The sequence below is a fragment of the Mustela putorius genome, unplaced genomic scaffold (assembly GCF_011764305.1).
Source record: "Mustela putorius furo isolate JIRA1106 unplaced genomic scaffold, ASM1176430v1.1 tig00003898_pilon_pilon_pilon, whole genome shotgun sequence".
NCBI classification, from domain to species: domain Eukaryota; kingdom Metazoa; phylum Chordata; class Mammalia; order Carnivora; family Mustelidae; genus Mustela; species Mustela putorius.
This window is the reverse complement of record NW_025422047.1, coordinates 21,114,175-21,128,501: the sequence shown is the minus strand read 5'-3', so window position 1 is coordinate 21,128,501 and position 14,327 is coordinate 21,114,175. Positions and strand designations below refer to the sequence as shown.

The 14,327-nt window shown below is 54.6% G+C and overlaps 2 protein-coding genes across 3 annotated transcripts; both read right to left on the bottom strand.

Moving 5' to 3' along the window:
* Positions 1 to 1,743: 1,743 nt before the first annotated feature.
* Positions 1,744 to 4,454, bottom strand: CMTM5 (CKLF like MARVEL transmembrane domain containing 5). 2 transcript variants are annotated; one of them, XM_013057675.2, is made up of 5 exons: positions 3,854 to 4,446; positions 2,959 to 3,111; positions 2,410 to 2,502; positions 2,127 to 2,211; positions 1,744 to 2,026 (listed from the first exon to the last, which is right to left on the bottom strand). In XM_013057675.2, exons 1-5 carry the CDS (start codon positions 4,229 to 4,231, stop codon positions 2,013 to 2,015), a joined length of 723 nt encoding a protein of 240 aa, XP_012913129.1. In that variant the 5' UTR covers positions 4,232 to 4,446; the 3' UTR covers positions 1,744 to 2,012. The 2 variants fall into 2 exon arrangements, with proteins under 2 accessions (XP_012913129.1, XP_044923804.1); XM_045067869.1 differs by lacking the exon at positions 2,959 to 3,111 and having other exon boundaries at positions 3,854 to 4,454.
* Positions 4,455 to 4,840: 386 nt separating this feature from the next.
* On the bottom strand, positions 4,841 to 9,155 carry IL25 (interleukin 25). Its single transcript, XM_004755306.3, has 3 exons — positions 8,010 to 9,155; positions 7,591 to 7,835; positions 4,841 to 5,610 (listed from the first exon to the last, which is right to left on the bottom strand). Exons 1-3 carry the CDS (start codon positions 8,016 to 8,018, stop codon positions 5,355 to 5,357), a joined length of 510 nt encoding a protein of 169 aa, XP_004755363.1. The 5' UTR covers positions 8,019 to 9,155; the 3' UTR covers positions 4,841 to 5,354.
* Between the last annotated feature and the right edge of the window lie 5,172 nt (positions 9,156 to 14,327).

The following is a 14,327-nucleotide window of genomic DNA, read 5'->3' as shown; positions in this document are numbered from 1 at the left end:
GTACCATTCTGGTCGATCCACAGGGAGCCCCAGGCCCCTTCGGCTGGGGCCCACATGTGAGCTCGGCCTCTGTGGTCATGCCTCACCGAGAGGGGAATCCTGGGACGCTGGGGCCCGCTGACACTGAGCCTATGTCAACAGGCACTGTGGACCAGAGCCGAGCTTTGCTTCATTTTGGCCCCTCACACAGGCACAGGTGGGCACAGCTGTATGAGCAGGTACACGCTGTAGATCACACCCCTGCTCTCCTGGGAGCACCCACCAGGGACAGTCTCGTCCAGGTCATACTCCTGCCCAGGAAACAGGGCTTGTCCCGGCCCCATTCTGTTCCAGACAAATCCCTGCCCCCTCCTGGGCTTTACAGCCCAGTTCTCCTAACCACTTTCTCATCCCTGCATCTGGTAACCCCATCTCGTAAAGGGTGCCAGGGAAGCCCCTGCTATGCCTCCCTGAAAGGTTTGGGGTGGCCAATCAGTGCCTAGAGCCCTAAGCGTGTGAGCAGAAACCCAGAAAAACACAAAATCCCGTTGGTTCTAGCCCTGGGGATGCTGTCTGTGCTGGTGAGGAGCCCGGACACGAGGACAGGAAAGTTGGAGAAGTCAGACTGAGGCAGGCCCACGACTACCACCTAAGGAAGCACAGCAGCTCTACTGAAGTTCCAGGGTTCAGGCAGGTCTTGGGGGCTAGGGCCTGCCTCTGGAAGGAGCACCCCAGAAAAAAGGAAGATATTTCAGAGCAGGAGAAAGCCAGCATTAGAGGGATAGTAAGCCAGCTTGTATGAGCTGCTAAGTTAGGCCATGTGGGTGAGCAGGGACATCCCTAGTACCCTGGCTGTCATGGGCCAGGCAGGGCTGATTCCTGTACTGTAGCAGTGTCTGTTCTCCAAAAAGCCCAGCCCAACCCTCCCCTAGCATGCGCTGTGGGCAGTCATGACCATCCTTCACTAGCCTGTCACCTTCCCTGGGTATGAATGCCCAAGGACAGGCCCTCCTGTCACCTGTGAATCCCCCAGGGCCCAGCACAGGGTCTTTAGGGAGGAGATGCTCAGAAAATGTTTGCTTGCTGGCAAGCTGGTCGAGTAGACCCACTGGTGGAAGGAGCTGGAGATGAGGCTGGGCCATTTATTTTCTGAGCTACCGGGAGCTCAGTACGATATCCTGATCACCTGTATAGGTGTTAGGCAAGCTAGGTTCTTGTCCCAGCTCTGTCACAAGTGCAGAAGTCATTTCCTGTAACTGGGCTTGTTTCCTCTTATGTGAAATGAGGGCATTGGACCTGCTGATATCTAAGAGCTCTTCCAGAGCAAGTATCTAGAGGGTTTTTGCCTTCATCTGGTGCCACAAGCTGCCCTCTTTCCTGTGGTCTGCGGGCCAAGTCCTCCCCACACCACAAGGGGGAGCTCTAAACACGCCCCAGGCAAGCACCTGGTTCCAAAACCCTAAGAAACCTGTGTGCGCAGGTGCGGCTGGTGGGCACTCACGTGGGGAAGGCTTGAGCCTTCTCAGACACAGGACTCTGGGAGCCCAACCAGCAGGCCCACCACAAAGCAGCGTGGCACACACAGATCGTAGAGAGGAAGTGTGGTGTGGAAGGAAGTCTTCAGCACCTTCAGTCCAGTCCCACTTCCTCATGGCTCAGACCTGGTTGCAGAGAAGGGACCATGACCTGCTCCAGGCAGCTTTTTTGTGACTACTCCCTGGCTTTCCTGACCTGCCTAATTCCTGGGGAAGAAAAAGACACCAGTAGGATTCAAATCTTTTAATTTGGGAATGATCAGCTTCTTCCTGCTCTCCCTCCCCAAAACACCCCCTTCCCGGTAGAGCTTCATCGGGGGCCAGATCTCAGAGCACTGAGCCCCACAGATAAGTTCCTGGTGACTTCTCAGGCCAGACTCCATCCCTGAAGGCCTGGCTGGGGGATATTAGGCTGCAGGCTAGGGAATCCAAAGGAAATGTGTCTGGGCTGCTCTGTTCCTTTTGTCTGGCTGGGCCCAGGAGCCAGTTAGCTCAGGGTCACTGCTGGTCCTCTGTGAATATGGAGCCAGGAAGGGAAGGCATATCAGGATCAGGTAGCTGGGGCACGGGGGGGAAGGGGGCACGTCCATTCCCCATGGCACAGACACTCACCCTGGGTGGTCCTGGGAGCCATCTCGGTCCGGTAGATCTTGAAAGCATCGTAGGCAAAGACGGAAACCAGGATGATGCCAAACACCTGTGGGAGTAGGTGTGTAGGAGCTGGGATGACACAGAGAAAGCCGCCGGCCATCACATACAAGGGAGAGGGAGGTGGGCGGGATGGGGCACTGTGTGAACCAGAGCCCTGGGTTGGGCTTGTGGGGAGGCACCAGTGGTGTGCAAACACCAGCCAGGGGTCCCAAGGGCCTGGGGAGCTCTGTAGGGCTGGACTCACAAAAGCAGCAATGGCAGCTCCATCCCGGGAGGTCACAGCTGCAAAGGAGACCACCAGGAAGATGATGATGGCACTGACACAGCGGAGGAAGTCCTGGGGGATGGGGGGGAGGGGGACCAGGGTCAAAAGGAAGTCGGAAGGCAAGAGAACATCATCCTGAGGTTTTCCAGGCCAGTCAGTGACTTTACCCTCAGGCACTGTGAATCCCTACATGGAGAGACCCCTGGGCACGATATGAAGCACTTGGAAGAGATACAGAGAGCACGAGTGAGCCAGGGAAGGGATACAGGTGAATGCAGAGTGGCCAGAACTAGGAGCCAGGACCCTGGGCCAGGGGGAGGTGGGCAGAGCTGGAGCAGGCCGACCAGGGGGCCAGGGCAGGGCCTGGGCTGGGGTGGGAGCTTCAGTGAGTGGGAGAGCAGCTCTAAGTGATTGTGTAGGAGCTGGGCCCCGTACTGACCCAGGGAAAGGAGAGAGGCTGGGAGGGAAAAGGGAAATTTCACCTTCAAGAAGTAAGGGACCAGAATGTGGTGGGGCAGAGTCCCTCACCAGACAGGGCCAGTTCAGCCGATCGAAGCGTAGGTAGTACTGGGTGGCGTAGAGGAAGAGGAAGGCGAGCGTGATGAAGAACTCCAGCAGCGCTGCAGCCATGTAGGCGGAGATGGAGGCCGTGAAGCAGATGAAGATGACGAAGGTCAAGGCCTGCAGGACCCGGGGGTGTGAAGCTTGCCAGGAAGGGGACACAGGACTAGCCAGATTTTTTTGCCTTCCCCTCCTCGGAAACTTCCTCAGGCCGCCCCCAACACCTATCCTTGCCAGTCTCCCCAGCCCTGGTCGCGGGAGCCACACTCCAGGGCACTGGCCCCTCGAGGGCAATCTCCAGCTTCCCAGCTCCCCGTGTCCAGGACCCCAGCTGTATGACCAAGCTGCACCCCTCCAGGGGGTACCATTCTATGGAACCCATAGAAGAGGTGTCCTGCTGAAAGCCCAGGGTACAGGGTACACACCAGCCGTCTGGCTCCACACCAAGAGACAAGATTTAGAAGACAGTAGTTCCACAGTGGACTAAGGGTCCCTTCAGCTCTGGCAATGTCACTGACACATACACACGGACTTAGGATGACACTCAGGTCTTGCTAAGTGACAGGGGAAGATCCTGCCCCGAGAGCAGGTGTTCACGGGGAGTAGACGCAGATAAAGTCGTGTTCTAACTTCAGCTCTTCCTGCAGTTGCTGAAGCTGCTGTAAGGGCCTTCAGAGGGAGAGGCAGCCCAAGGGCGGGTGGAGAAGGAGGGCAGGGTAGCTGGGACAGGAGCGGTATCCAGAGAGCCCCGGAAAGGAGACCACCCAAGGGGTGAGCCCAGTGAGAGCACTGAGCAGGGAGAGAGGGGAGTGAGATCATACTGGGAGAGATGGAGGCGCCAGGTCGGGGAGGTGGCTGTTACCAGCTCGGTTTCCAGCAGGATGCCTTTGAGGGAGGAGAGGAAAGTCTTGTCCACAGCGAAGCCCTGGAGCCCCGCAGCTGCCCCCTCCGCAGGGAGCCCATCCCGGCGATCCCGAGCACTGAGCATCTCCGTGGGGCCCACCAGGCACAGCCCCCACTGCCACCGGCCTAAGAAGGGAACTGGGAAAACAGAAACCTGGAGAGATGGGGAAGCAAACAGAAGCAGGGAGGCACTTGGAGAAGCCTGCAAGAGAAGCGGGGAGGTCGGCCGAGGGGCCGCCAAGGAGCCTCGTCCAGCCAGACGGGCCTTCTCCCAGCTGCCCAGAGTGCCCCTGCTGGTGCCTGCATCGCCCCCGCCCCTCAACCCCGGGAAGCACATGGGGAGGGGAGGGGAGGGGAGGGGCGGGGAGGAGTGGTCAGCCCTCTGGTTGCTGGAGCCCAACCCGGCCTGGAGAAGGAGAGCAGGGAGGAGGGGGGAAAGGAGGAGGTCCACACAGAAAATGGGAGGAGCGGGGAGGTAAGCTGAGAATCTGAGCTAGACCAGGAGCCCCCCAAAGGACCCAAGCCTGAAGAAGTTTACATCCCCCTCCGCTAATTCCCCTCTTCCTGGCTGTCCTTTCCCCCTTTTCCTTTTAGAAAGGGTGGGAGCTGGAGCCCGGCCCAGGCAGCACCCCCCTGGCCCAGGCTGTAGCAGCCAAGAGTGAGGACAAAGGCAGATTGTTGGGGGGACAAGGTGGCGCTGTGTGCCTGCCGTAGTGCCTCAATGGGCCTCTGTCTCTCCAGCATGCCAGGAGGGCAGCCTGACCCCCACCCCAGTGTTCAGGGGTAGGCCAGGGAGCCAGAGAAGGGGAGGGACGGGAGGCCACAGCGGAAACTCTGGAAGGCAGAAGGACAGGGTAGTAGGTGAGATCTGACCATGGGGAAGAGAAGGAGCCAGGCTGGGGAGCCTGGTGTTCAGGCACTGGGGGCGCCAAGATAAATTAGACCATTTTGAATACAGATTATTTATTTAGATAAGTCTCTCCATGCTCAATAACAGCCTCTTCCTCAGAGCCTAGTAACTGCACCAAGGTATGTGCAAAGTAGATGTCACTGAGTGATGGACAGGTGGATGGATGGATGGACAGGTGGACAGATGGACGAACACATGAAATGACGGGCTCTCCATTGGCAAAGGGGAAAGGAGCAAGAAAGTGCTTGTGCCGTGCCAGGGCAGCTAGGGATGGGAGAAGAGGAAGAGACAGGTGGTCTCTGGAGCCTTAAAGACTTTTCCCAAGAGGAAGTGCCAGGAGGTCCTCTTCCCGTGGCCATAAGCTTCTCTGCTGCTTCGCCCCACTTTTCCCATCCACTCTAAAAAGTGAAACGTGCGGTTCCCCCGAAAGTCCCCGATCCTGTCCCACAGTCTTGCTGCTCCAGGTAGTTCTTTGGAAGCGCTGAGCACTCAGGCATCCTGGCTCGCCGTGGCGGGTGGTCCGACTGGATACCGGGCAGGGGCAGCACGACTAGGACGTCACTCGAGGCCGCACACACACACAAGCCAAGGAGACCTGATAGAGCCGCTGCTCCAGGCAGTAGCCATCCCGGGTGCCTTGCTCGCCGGGACACGGCCTCCGGTAGAAGACGGTCTGGTTGTGGTAGAGCAACTCTGAGTTGCCCAGGGGGTCCATGTGGGAGCCCGTCTGGAGGCTGACACAGTGTGGACACAGGCAGCGGGCGTGGTACAGATCCTGGGGGAGCCGGTTCAAGTCCCGGTCCAACCTGTGGAGGAGGCACTGGTCAGACTCTGGAGGGAGACTGGCGTGGCAGGCAGGCAGGGGATGGGACTGGGGAGCGGCTGGGGTGGGACCCCCCTGACTGAGCTTTTACCCTCCCCCCCACTCAGCTCTTGTACCCACTTGCTGAGTGACTTTCAACAAGTCACCCCCTCCTCTCTGGGATTTATTTTCCCCCACCAATAGTGAAGGGCAGGGAAGGAGGGATGGTTTTCTGGTCCCGGAGCCATGTGGAGGCCCCCCAGACAAGCGCTGCTTCCATCTCATGTACATCCAGCATGAGGTTACTTTTTGTCATTGTTACTACATTTTTAGGACTTTTAAAAATTATTATTATAAAGTAAAAATCGCTCTTATATCCAAGTATGAAACACTGTAAAGTGAAGACAGTCAGTCTCCCTACCAGTCCCTTTCCCCAGAAGGAGCTGCTGTCGACCAGTGCCTGCATATCCTTCCAGACACTTGCCTGCATCTACTATAAGCACAGGTAAGTATGAATGGTAAGATTTATTTATTTATTCTGAAAGGGTTTTGTGGCCAAAACAAGACTCGAAATGTAGACGCTCCAAAGGTCTGGACCTCCCAAAGGCTAGCAGGAAACAGCCTCTGGGTTGCAAGACCGTTCTCCATGCAGACAAGCCCTCACGAGCTGGGGCTCGGCTCGAGCCGCCTTTCCCAGGGTGGGTTCCCTAATAAGTACTCTACAAGAAAAGGGGCCTGGGGCCAAATGAGTTTGGGAAATGCTGAATTTACAGTTTCTCTTCTGCAGACTTCTTGCAACTTTGAACATGCTGAGCACATTATGAATCTCTGAGGGGTGAGGGCTGGATCAGGTGTCCCACACTTAACTGTCATAAACTTTTTCCTGAGGAGCAGCCTGTGGGACGAGTATGGCAAAGAATACTTTGCGGAAAGATCAGCCAAGTAGTCATCAGGGGTTCATGGCCTCCAAATGAGGGGTCTGGATCCCAGCCAGGTCAGCCCTCTGGCACCCAGCCTCCCAGAGTGGCTCCCTGCCTTGTTGGATTTAGCCCGGGACCCAGCCAGACTTCTGAGACCACTTCAAAGCATGATGACCTGGAGTCTCTACCAGAGATCTGGTCTCACCCAAAGCTGACCATCTCCCTACCCACCGAACTTGTCCACCATCCCCAAAACCAAGGCCAAGCCAGAATTAGACTTACGAAGAATGAGAACACAGGCACCCCAAGAATACACAAGACAAGGATCCCTAAGGCCCTAATTTTTAATATTCTGTGTCATTGTCCCAAATTTACTGCTTCCTAATACGTGTTACATCATGGCACCAAGAGAGAATTTTAGGATTTTTGTGGCACACTGAATGGAAGAGTAAGACTGCCCATAACCAAAGAAAACCAGCCCAGGGCTCTGGCTACCCTCAGAGTGGAAGATTTCACTAACTTGGTACACTTACAGCCCCCCTAGGGACTGGGTCACTGGTAGTGGGTATTGGGGTGCTTCGTGCCTGTTTCATACCCTCATTCCCTGATATTTCAGTTAGAAAAACATGTCCCATTGTAGGGACAGAAGAGGAAGGAGGAGGAGATGGGGGAGGAGGAGGGGGAAGAAGAAGAGAGGAAAAGGAGAGAACCAAACTTTCCTGTACAGATTTTACACACATTATTTCATCTGATCTGCACGTTGGCCTGGGGGGTCTTACATCATTTACAGACAATGGCCTGGGGTGGGGGGTGGTGTCTTACATCATTTTACAGATGAAAAAAAAAAACAGCTTTGAAACCTTGAGGAAGTAGCTCAAAGTCACCCACTAAGAGTGGGAGCTAGCACCCAGACTAGGCCTTGCCTGAGGCTTCTACCTTTATGGCCTCTCTGAGATAAAAGGGGGTGTGGGCCGGCTGGACTTGGATGGAACCCCTCCCCCAAGTCCCTCTCATACGCCCTGATGGCCCATGTGCTGGCATTCGCGAGGGGGCAGCAGACTCACTCATATCTCCAGGGAGAGATAGACCTGCTGTTAAGAGGTCCATCTTCACTGGCCCTGCAGGATTCTGGGTGGTGGGTGAAGCCCGTGGCCTCTCGGGGGAACTTGAGCACAGTGTTCCCCTTCAGCCACTCGTGAGCAGGGTCCTGCCTTTTGCCGGTGCAGCAGCTGGGCCAGTGGGCGCAGTCCTTCCGGATGCGAAAATTGAGGCTGTGGGTTCCCATGGCCATGACCAAGAACACGATCACCTACAGGAAAAGGCCAATGAGAGAACTGCTCTCAAACAATCAGGGTGCTCCCTCCCCAGCTGTTCCCTAAGAGCTCCACCGGCCCCCAGCCCCAGCCCCAGCCCCAGCCCTGGAACCTGGCCTCTCTCCACCCTCAGCGACATCTCAGCACCTGTGCGGCCCCTTCACACTCACCTGGTTCATGTCTGATGCTGCTCACCCAGCTACAGTGCCGCGCTGGCTGACGGGTGGGGCCTTGTGGAAGTAGGCTGACTGGAGCGGCTGCGGCGTCCTGGTTTTATTTTCAGCAAACCTGTTTTGTTTATTCAAATTTATTTCCACGACCTTTTGGAGGGAGTGACCTGACATTAAAAAACAAAACAAAACCAAAAAAAACCTGAAAGTGTTTCCAAAAGCTGCTCAAATGTTATATTCATGGAAGTTGTAATTCACATCACACCTTGGGAGCCTATTGGGGAAAATCTGTTCTTTGCAGCTTTCTGGGTGTGGGGTCAAAGTAATAGTACTCTGCCATTCTGGGCACTGGAGAACTGGTGTTATGGGAATTCCCCTGGTTGGCTTGGTACCCCAAATTAGGGAACATCATCTGGTCTGTCTTCAAGAGGCCTCATTCCCATGCCCTCATCCAGGGTCTTGTCTCTACCATTCCCTTTCTTCTCAGACAGCCATCTGGTCACCCAGCTTAGTGAACATTTCCCTCTATCTCCTTTGACCCTCAACCCTTCTGTTCTCTGACCCCTTTCTCGCTTTCGATGACCCCAACATCTAGGACCCCCATCACCTAAGACATCTTTCTCATTGTCCATTACCCACTACCCCTCACCCACTCCAGTGGCTGCTCCATGCCCCATCCCACCCTGTCCTGATCTCCTCTGGGCCAGGGATGCAGGCCTAACCCCACAGGACTGCCTGGAATGCCTTGACCCCATCAGTTTGTCAGTTGGATGTGTAGGGTCTGATGGAAGAAGATGTGGGTGGTTGCTTCCATTGCATAAATGATGTGAAGCCAGGAAGGGGAAGGGCTTGGTTGTTAACAGCCTCACCTATGGCCCAGCAGGAGATCCCAGTTCCAGAACGGACCTGCCCCTACCCCCACTCCCAAGGCACTGGGGACAAGGGCCATAGCAGGTAGCTGCCCGTCTAGGGTCATGGGGCAAGTCCACCCAAGCTCAGCCCCGCCCCCAGCTCCATGGGCCACTGTCGGCCAGGAGGGGGCATCCGTGCTCAGAAGTGCTTTAACTAGGCCTGACCCTGAAGACTTGAGTCAGCCTGGGGTCACCCCTCCTGGGAGACACAGTGCTGAGAGCAGGCCACCTACTTCCCTCCAAGCCTTTCCTCTCCATCCTTGCCCATCCATCCCCCTCATCCCCCACACCCACGACCCACACCCCCAACACACTCATACACAGACATGGTCTCTAGAATGATATTTTCTGATTTGCATGTGCTTTCCCTTAGAAAATACTCTTCTAGTAACCAAGGACTCAGAAAATAAACAAAGGGACCCAGGAATAAGTTAAACTGCAGAATGAGGAGGAATCCTTCAAATGCTGTAGGGCAAAGCAGTCCCAGAGTGGAGGAGTGATGAGATCAGGTTGGGGGGACGGCCTGGAGAATTGGAGAAGCTGTTCTGGTGGGTTTGAGGAAACCTGGAACTGGGGGTGAGGCGGGGGTTTAGGGGAAACAGGTGGTGGCTGGAGGAGCAGGAGCTCTTAGGAAAAGCACTGAGGTGAGGAACACATCACCCACTCCTGTCCCCCTGCTGTCTGCCCTAGGCTCCCCCACACCCTCTAGCTTCTGTGTGCCATGGGACCTTGGCTCCTCTGTGTCACGTGCCAGGATAGGGCCAGGCCCTGTACCTGAAGCAGCTCATTTTATCCTTACAACGAAACGATGAGATGGAAACTAGTATCCCCATATTACAGATGACACAACTAAGACCCCAAGAAATTTAGTAACCTACCCAAGGTTGTATAGTTAGGGACAGAGCTGGCTTTTTACCCCAGCCCTGACCGGTTCCAAATCTAACCTCCTGGCACGCAGGAGCCACACTGGGCTGACCCGCTAGTCAGCTGCAAATGGAAGAGAGGCCCTCCCCCTCCTCACTCTCCATCTGTGCTTTCCTGCTTACCCAGGTTTGGGCCAGGACAGGTCTCACCTGAACCTGCCAGAGGCCAGGGACATTCCTGTCTACTTGGGCACTCAGCCCTGCTGGAGGGGACCCACTGCCTGGCACATGGCTTTTGGGGGTTCTGGAGAAACCCTTAACCCCAGAAAAGGCTGTGAGGGGCCACTGCTCTTCCACAAGAGCTGGATCCCTGTGGGAGCCCCCCAAACCAATGAGACCCTCAGAGATTCATATTGACCCAGATCTTCCCATCTTGGCCCTGTCCAGGAGGGGGTGCTCAAAAGAGCTGGCAGTGATCCCAGCTGCTTGTTGATGCTGCCAGAGACCCACACTGCCCTTCAGGAGAGGCCTTTGGGGTGTCCTCTTCCCTCTGTACCAGGACATCCTGAAGAAAGCCCTATGAGGCAGAGGGAAGGCCCCTGCGAGCACTAGGTTGCCCCCAGGGCTGGCCTTTCCCCCACTGTGGTGATCGGCTCTGACCTGAGAACCTGGGCTCTGAGTCACATGCACCCCACCCCTCCGGTTTGCTCAGCCTCTGTCCTTATCTCCTCGCCGCTCTGTGGGATTCCTTTGGGTGATTCCCTGCCATGAGAAACATTTTCCAGAGGGTTTTCCTCCTGGGGGAACTAGTTTTGGAATCCCTGAGTCATTTCAGCTTCCAGGGAATCCTTGGGGGTGTGGGGAGATCGGGGTGACAATGGGAAGAATGCAGAAGGCGGAAGCATAGGAAAGTTCACCTCACACCTGTCCTCACTTGCCTGGGCATGGCCCCACAGCCAGAGGGGCCTGACAGAGCCCCTGGGAGGAGGGATCAGCACCCATCAGGGCAGGGCAGGGGAGATGGGATGGAAAGTATCCCCACCATGAGGCCCTGGGGGCTTTCAAGAAGCTAGAATGTGGCTGTCCTGCCCTTCCACAGAAAGACAGCCCTGCTGCCTTGAAGTCCTACCCCTGTCTTTGGTCATTTCTTGACCTTCGACCCTCTCTGGGCCTTTCTCCTCATTTGTAGACTTTCTTGTGGTTTAGTTCTGTTTTGTTTTTCGGTTTTGAGAGGGTAACCTGGTTGACCACAAAAGCACCAACAAGCTCAGAGCCACTCTGGACCTCAGCTACCACTGAAACCATAGGACTCAGCAGGGTCTTCACAAGCCTGTTGGCACATGCCTGATGGGAAGGCCCCACACCAGCAGTTAAAATGCTGAAATACTTCTCCTGACCAGTAAATCCATACATACTGTCCTCGGCCCTGGGGGCTACCTCCTGGATCACAACCTGCCTGTGAGCCAGCAATGGGGCCCTCCAGCGCCCTGATTAGGTAGTGATAATGGTACTGGTGGTTTGTTATCTGTGGTATCACCTGTAGTTACGAAGATGCTTAGGCTTGGGAGCCTGCCTTCAAAGAGAACCTTGTGTGGGGCGCCTGGGTGGCTCAGTCAGTTAAGTGTCCGACTCTTGGTTTCAGCTCAGGTCATGATCTCCCCAGGGGTCTTGAGATCAAGCCCCATGTCAGGTTCCACACTCAGTGGGGAGTCTGCTTGAGATTCTTTTCCTCTCCCTGCCCACCCCCTCAAATAAGTAAGCGAGTCTTTAAGAAATAAAGGGAATTGGGGCACCTGGGTGGCTCAGTCGGTTAAAGCCTCTACCTTTGGCTCAGGTCATGGTCCCAGGGTCCTGGGATCGAGCCCCCATCGGGCTCTCTGCTCCGCAAGAAGTCTGCTTCCTCCCCTCTCTCTCTGCCTGACTCTCTGTCTACTTGTGATCTCTCTCTGTCAAATAAATAAATAAAATCTAAAAATAAAAAAAAAAAGAAAGAGAATTAAAAAAAAAAAAAAAGGAATAAGAGAGAAACTTGTCTGGCCTGGGAGACACATGGAAAATCTGGGAGCACTGGGCAAATAGCCCCACAACTCTCTCCCCTCAGCCCAGTGCTGGTGGCACCCATGGAAGCCCTGGGCTTACTCAGATTTGTCCTAGGGTCACAGCTGCCCTGTTCCTTCATCCACTCAGCTGGTAGTTACTGAGCGCCAGTAGAGACCAGGCACTATTCTGAATGCTACGAGGACAGAGGAGGACAAGCCAGATAAGATCTCTGCCTTGTGAAGCTTACGTTTTAGGAGACAGATAATAAACAAGGAAACCAGATCATGTCTGATAATCATTAGTGCTATGAAGAAAACGCAACAGCATTCTGAGATAGGAGGCTGAGGGGAATGGAAGGAGGGTGCCTCTCGGACTTGGAAAGCCAGGGAAGGGCTTTCTGAGGGTTAGGAATTTGACATGACGATGGAAAACAAGTGGGGGAAGAGTGGTCTAGACAGAGGCAGCAGGACAGACAGAGTCCTAGACGTGGGAAAGAGCTGGAAGTATCTGCGAGCTAGAGAGGACAATGTGGGTGGAAAACAAAGGACAAGGGAGAGCGGGATGAGATAAAGTAACAAGGTGGGCAGTGGCCAGATCGCAGAGGGTCTTACTGGTTGTGACAGAGCGTTTGGATTTTATTTCAAGGTCCTGACTGGATTCAAGCATGGTCTCTGTGATGTGAGTTTCTCAAGGACACACACTGTGTCTTTGACCTGCTGCTGCCTCCATGGGGCTGGCCTCAAATAGCAATAATAATAGTTGCTTTTATCCAACATTTAACAGCAGGGCAAGGCACTGTTCTCAGGAATCTCTTAATCTTCACAAAAAGCCTGAAGTTATTGATTTAATTATTATCCCCACTTTACAGACAGGGAACCAGAGGCTCCAAGAGGTCTTGCCAAGTTCACTAAGTATTGAAACAGCATTAGAACTCAGGTAATCTAGTTGCTGTGCGGTCCCAAGAGAGGAGAACTGGAAGAAGCCCTGAGTACCTGCATTTTGAGCAGCACGAGGAGCAAGAATAGTCATGATAAGGGATGGGAGAAACCAGCAGTTGGCCCTGCTGGGAAGCAGGGAGAACTTGGGGCCCAGAAAGCCAGATGGAAGGGTTCCTTCCCTGTTACCCTTGGGATATGGCCCAGGCAAGCCCTCAAGTGGAGGCCTAGCTACCTGAGGCAGCCGCCCACCGCCCACCGCCCACCCCGGGTCTAACTGCCCAGCCTGGGTTCCGCCCAACCTCACATGGAGCCCAGAGCTCTCCCTGAACAAGGTAGAATTGCCTTAAACCCCTGCAAAGGAGAGGCAGAGATGAGATAAGGACGGGGAAAAGGCTCCTCCTGGCCTCCACAAAGAAACACTTTCCGTTTTCATGAAAGGACAGTGGGAGGCGGTGGGGGGGGGTGTGGAGCCAGGGAGCCAAGGTGAGGAAAAGCCATGGAGGGAGATCTCTGTGCTATAGGCATTTTACATATTTTTGCTCTTCACCAAAGACACTGCTGCAGATCAGGACCTGAGACTCAGAGACTTTACATAACTGGACCAAGGTCGCACAGTTAATAAACTGGAGATTCATTCCTGAGTGTGACTGGCTCCCTTCATGCCTGGGCCTCCGAGAAGCACAGTGTTGTTTTCCTGCAGGTTTGTACTCAGCAGCTCCCCCTCACCTACATTTATTGCCCTGGGCACTGAGTTCAGGCAGTGAGCCTCAAAGCCCACCTCCCATACCACCATTCTGCCTGCCCCTCTTTCCTGCCTAGTCCTGCCTCTTCGGCCACTGTCTCTTTCTCCTTGTGCCTCTCTGAACATTCATCTTTGGGAATTGGATTTCCTGCCCGCCTCCATCTTGGCCCCAGTTTACTCTTGGCAGTCCCCGGGCGGAGCAAAGCAAGTCACTCCCCAGCATCTGAATGTCTGTGTTCCAGGCAGCCAGGCACCCCCAGGACTCGGGTCTGGAGGAGATTGGACTGGGCTGGAGCTGGGATGTGGAGCTCTCCTTCCCTACAAATCCATCTGGAAATTTCTAAGTTTCTCTACCATCCTAAGGAGTCTAAGTCTATTTATAATTCCCAGGCCCATTCTCAGGTCTGTGAGCCAAGTCCAGCACCAATACTGTAGTGCCCATCCCCACGCTCACCCCAGAATCTTTTCCTAACCCACCCTACTTCTCCCCTATGCATAGGATTTCTTCACAGGTCCTAGGTGACAGGGAAAGGGAGACAGGGCTGGTGGCCCCCTCCCCTGCTAGGAAATGCCTGGATGTGTGGGCCTGTGTAATGTGAGGAGAGAAAGAGGGGAGCACCTGTTCAAGGCCTCAGGTTCACAAAGGGCCTTAAATTAGACTTCTGATGTTATCTCCAAATTAGGTTATACATAGTCATCCTCTGTTTTATGTGTTTGAAGTGTTAATTTGTTAAAAGTAAACACTGAAAATCTAACACAGTTTTTCAATCCTGTATGGCAGCTCACTTTTTCAACACCAGGAACCTCAAAAATGGAAGAAGGCA

Excerpts from the sequence above, each read along its gene's own strand:
- CMTM5 (XM_013057675.2), bottom strand. The coding sequence starts at position 4,231 with ATGTGCTTCCCGGGGTTGAGGGGCGGGGGCGATGCAGGCACCAGCAGG. Across the intron at positions 2,503-2,958 it reads GGCTGAACTGGCCCTGTCTG|GACTTCCTCCGCTGTGTCAG; the intron begins GTGAGGGACTCT and ends CCCATCCCCCAG. Across the intron at positions 2,212-2,409 it reads GAGCTGCCATTGCTGCTTTT|GTGTTTGGCATCATCCTGGT; the intron begins GTGAGTCCAGCC and ends CTACTCCCACAG.
- IL25 (XM_004755306.3), bottom strand. Across the intron at positions 5,611-7,590 it reads ATCTCTCCCTGGAGATATGA|GTTGGACCGGGACTTGAACC; the intron begins GTGAGTCTGCTG and ends CCTCCTCCACAG.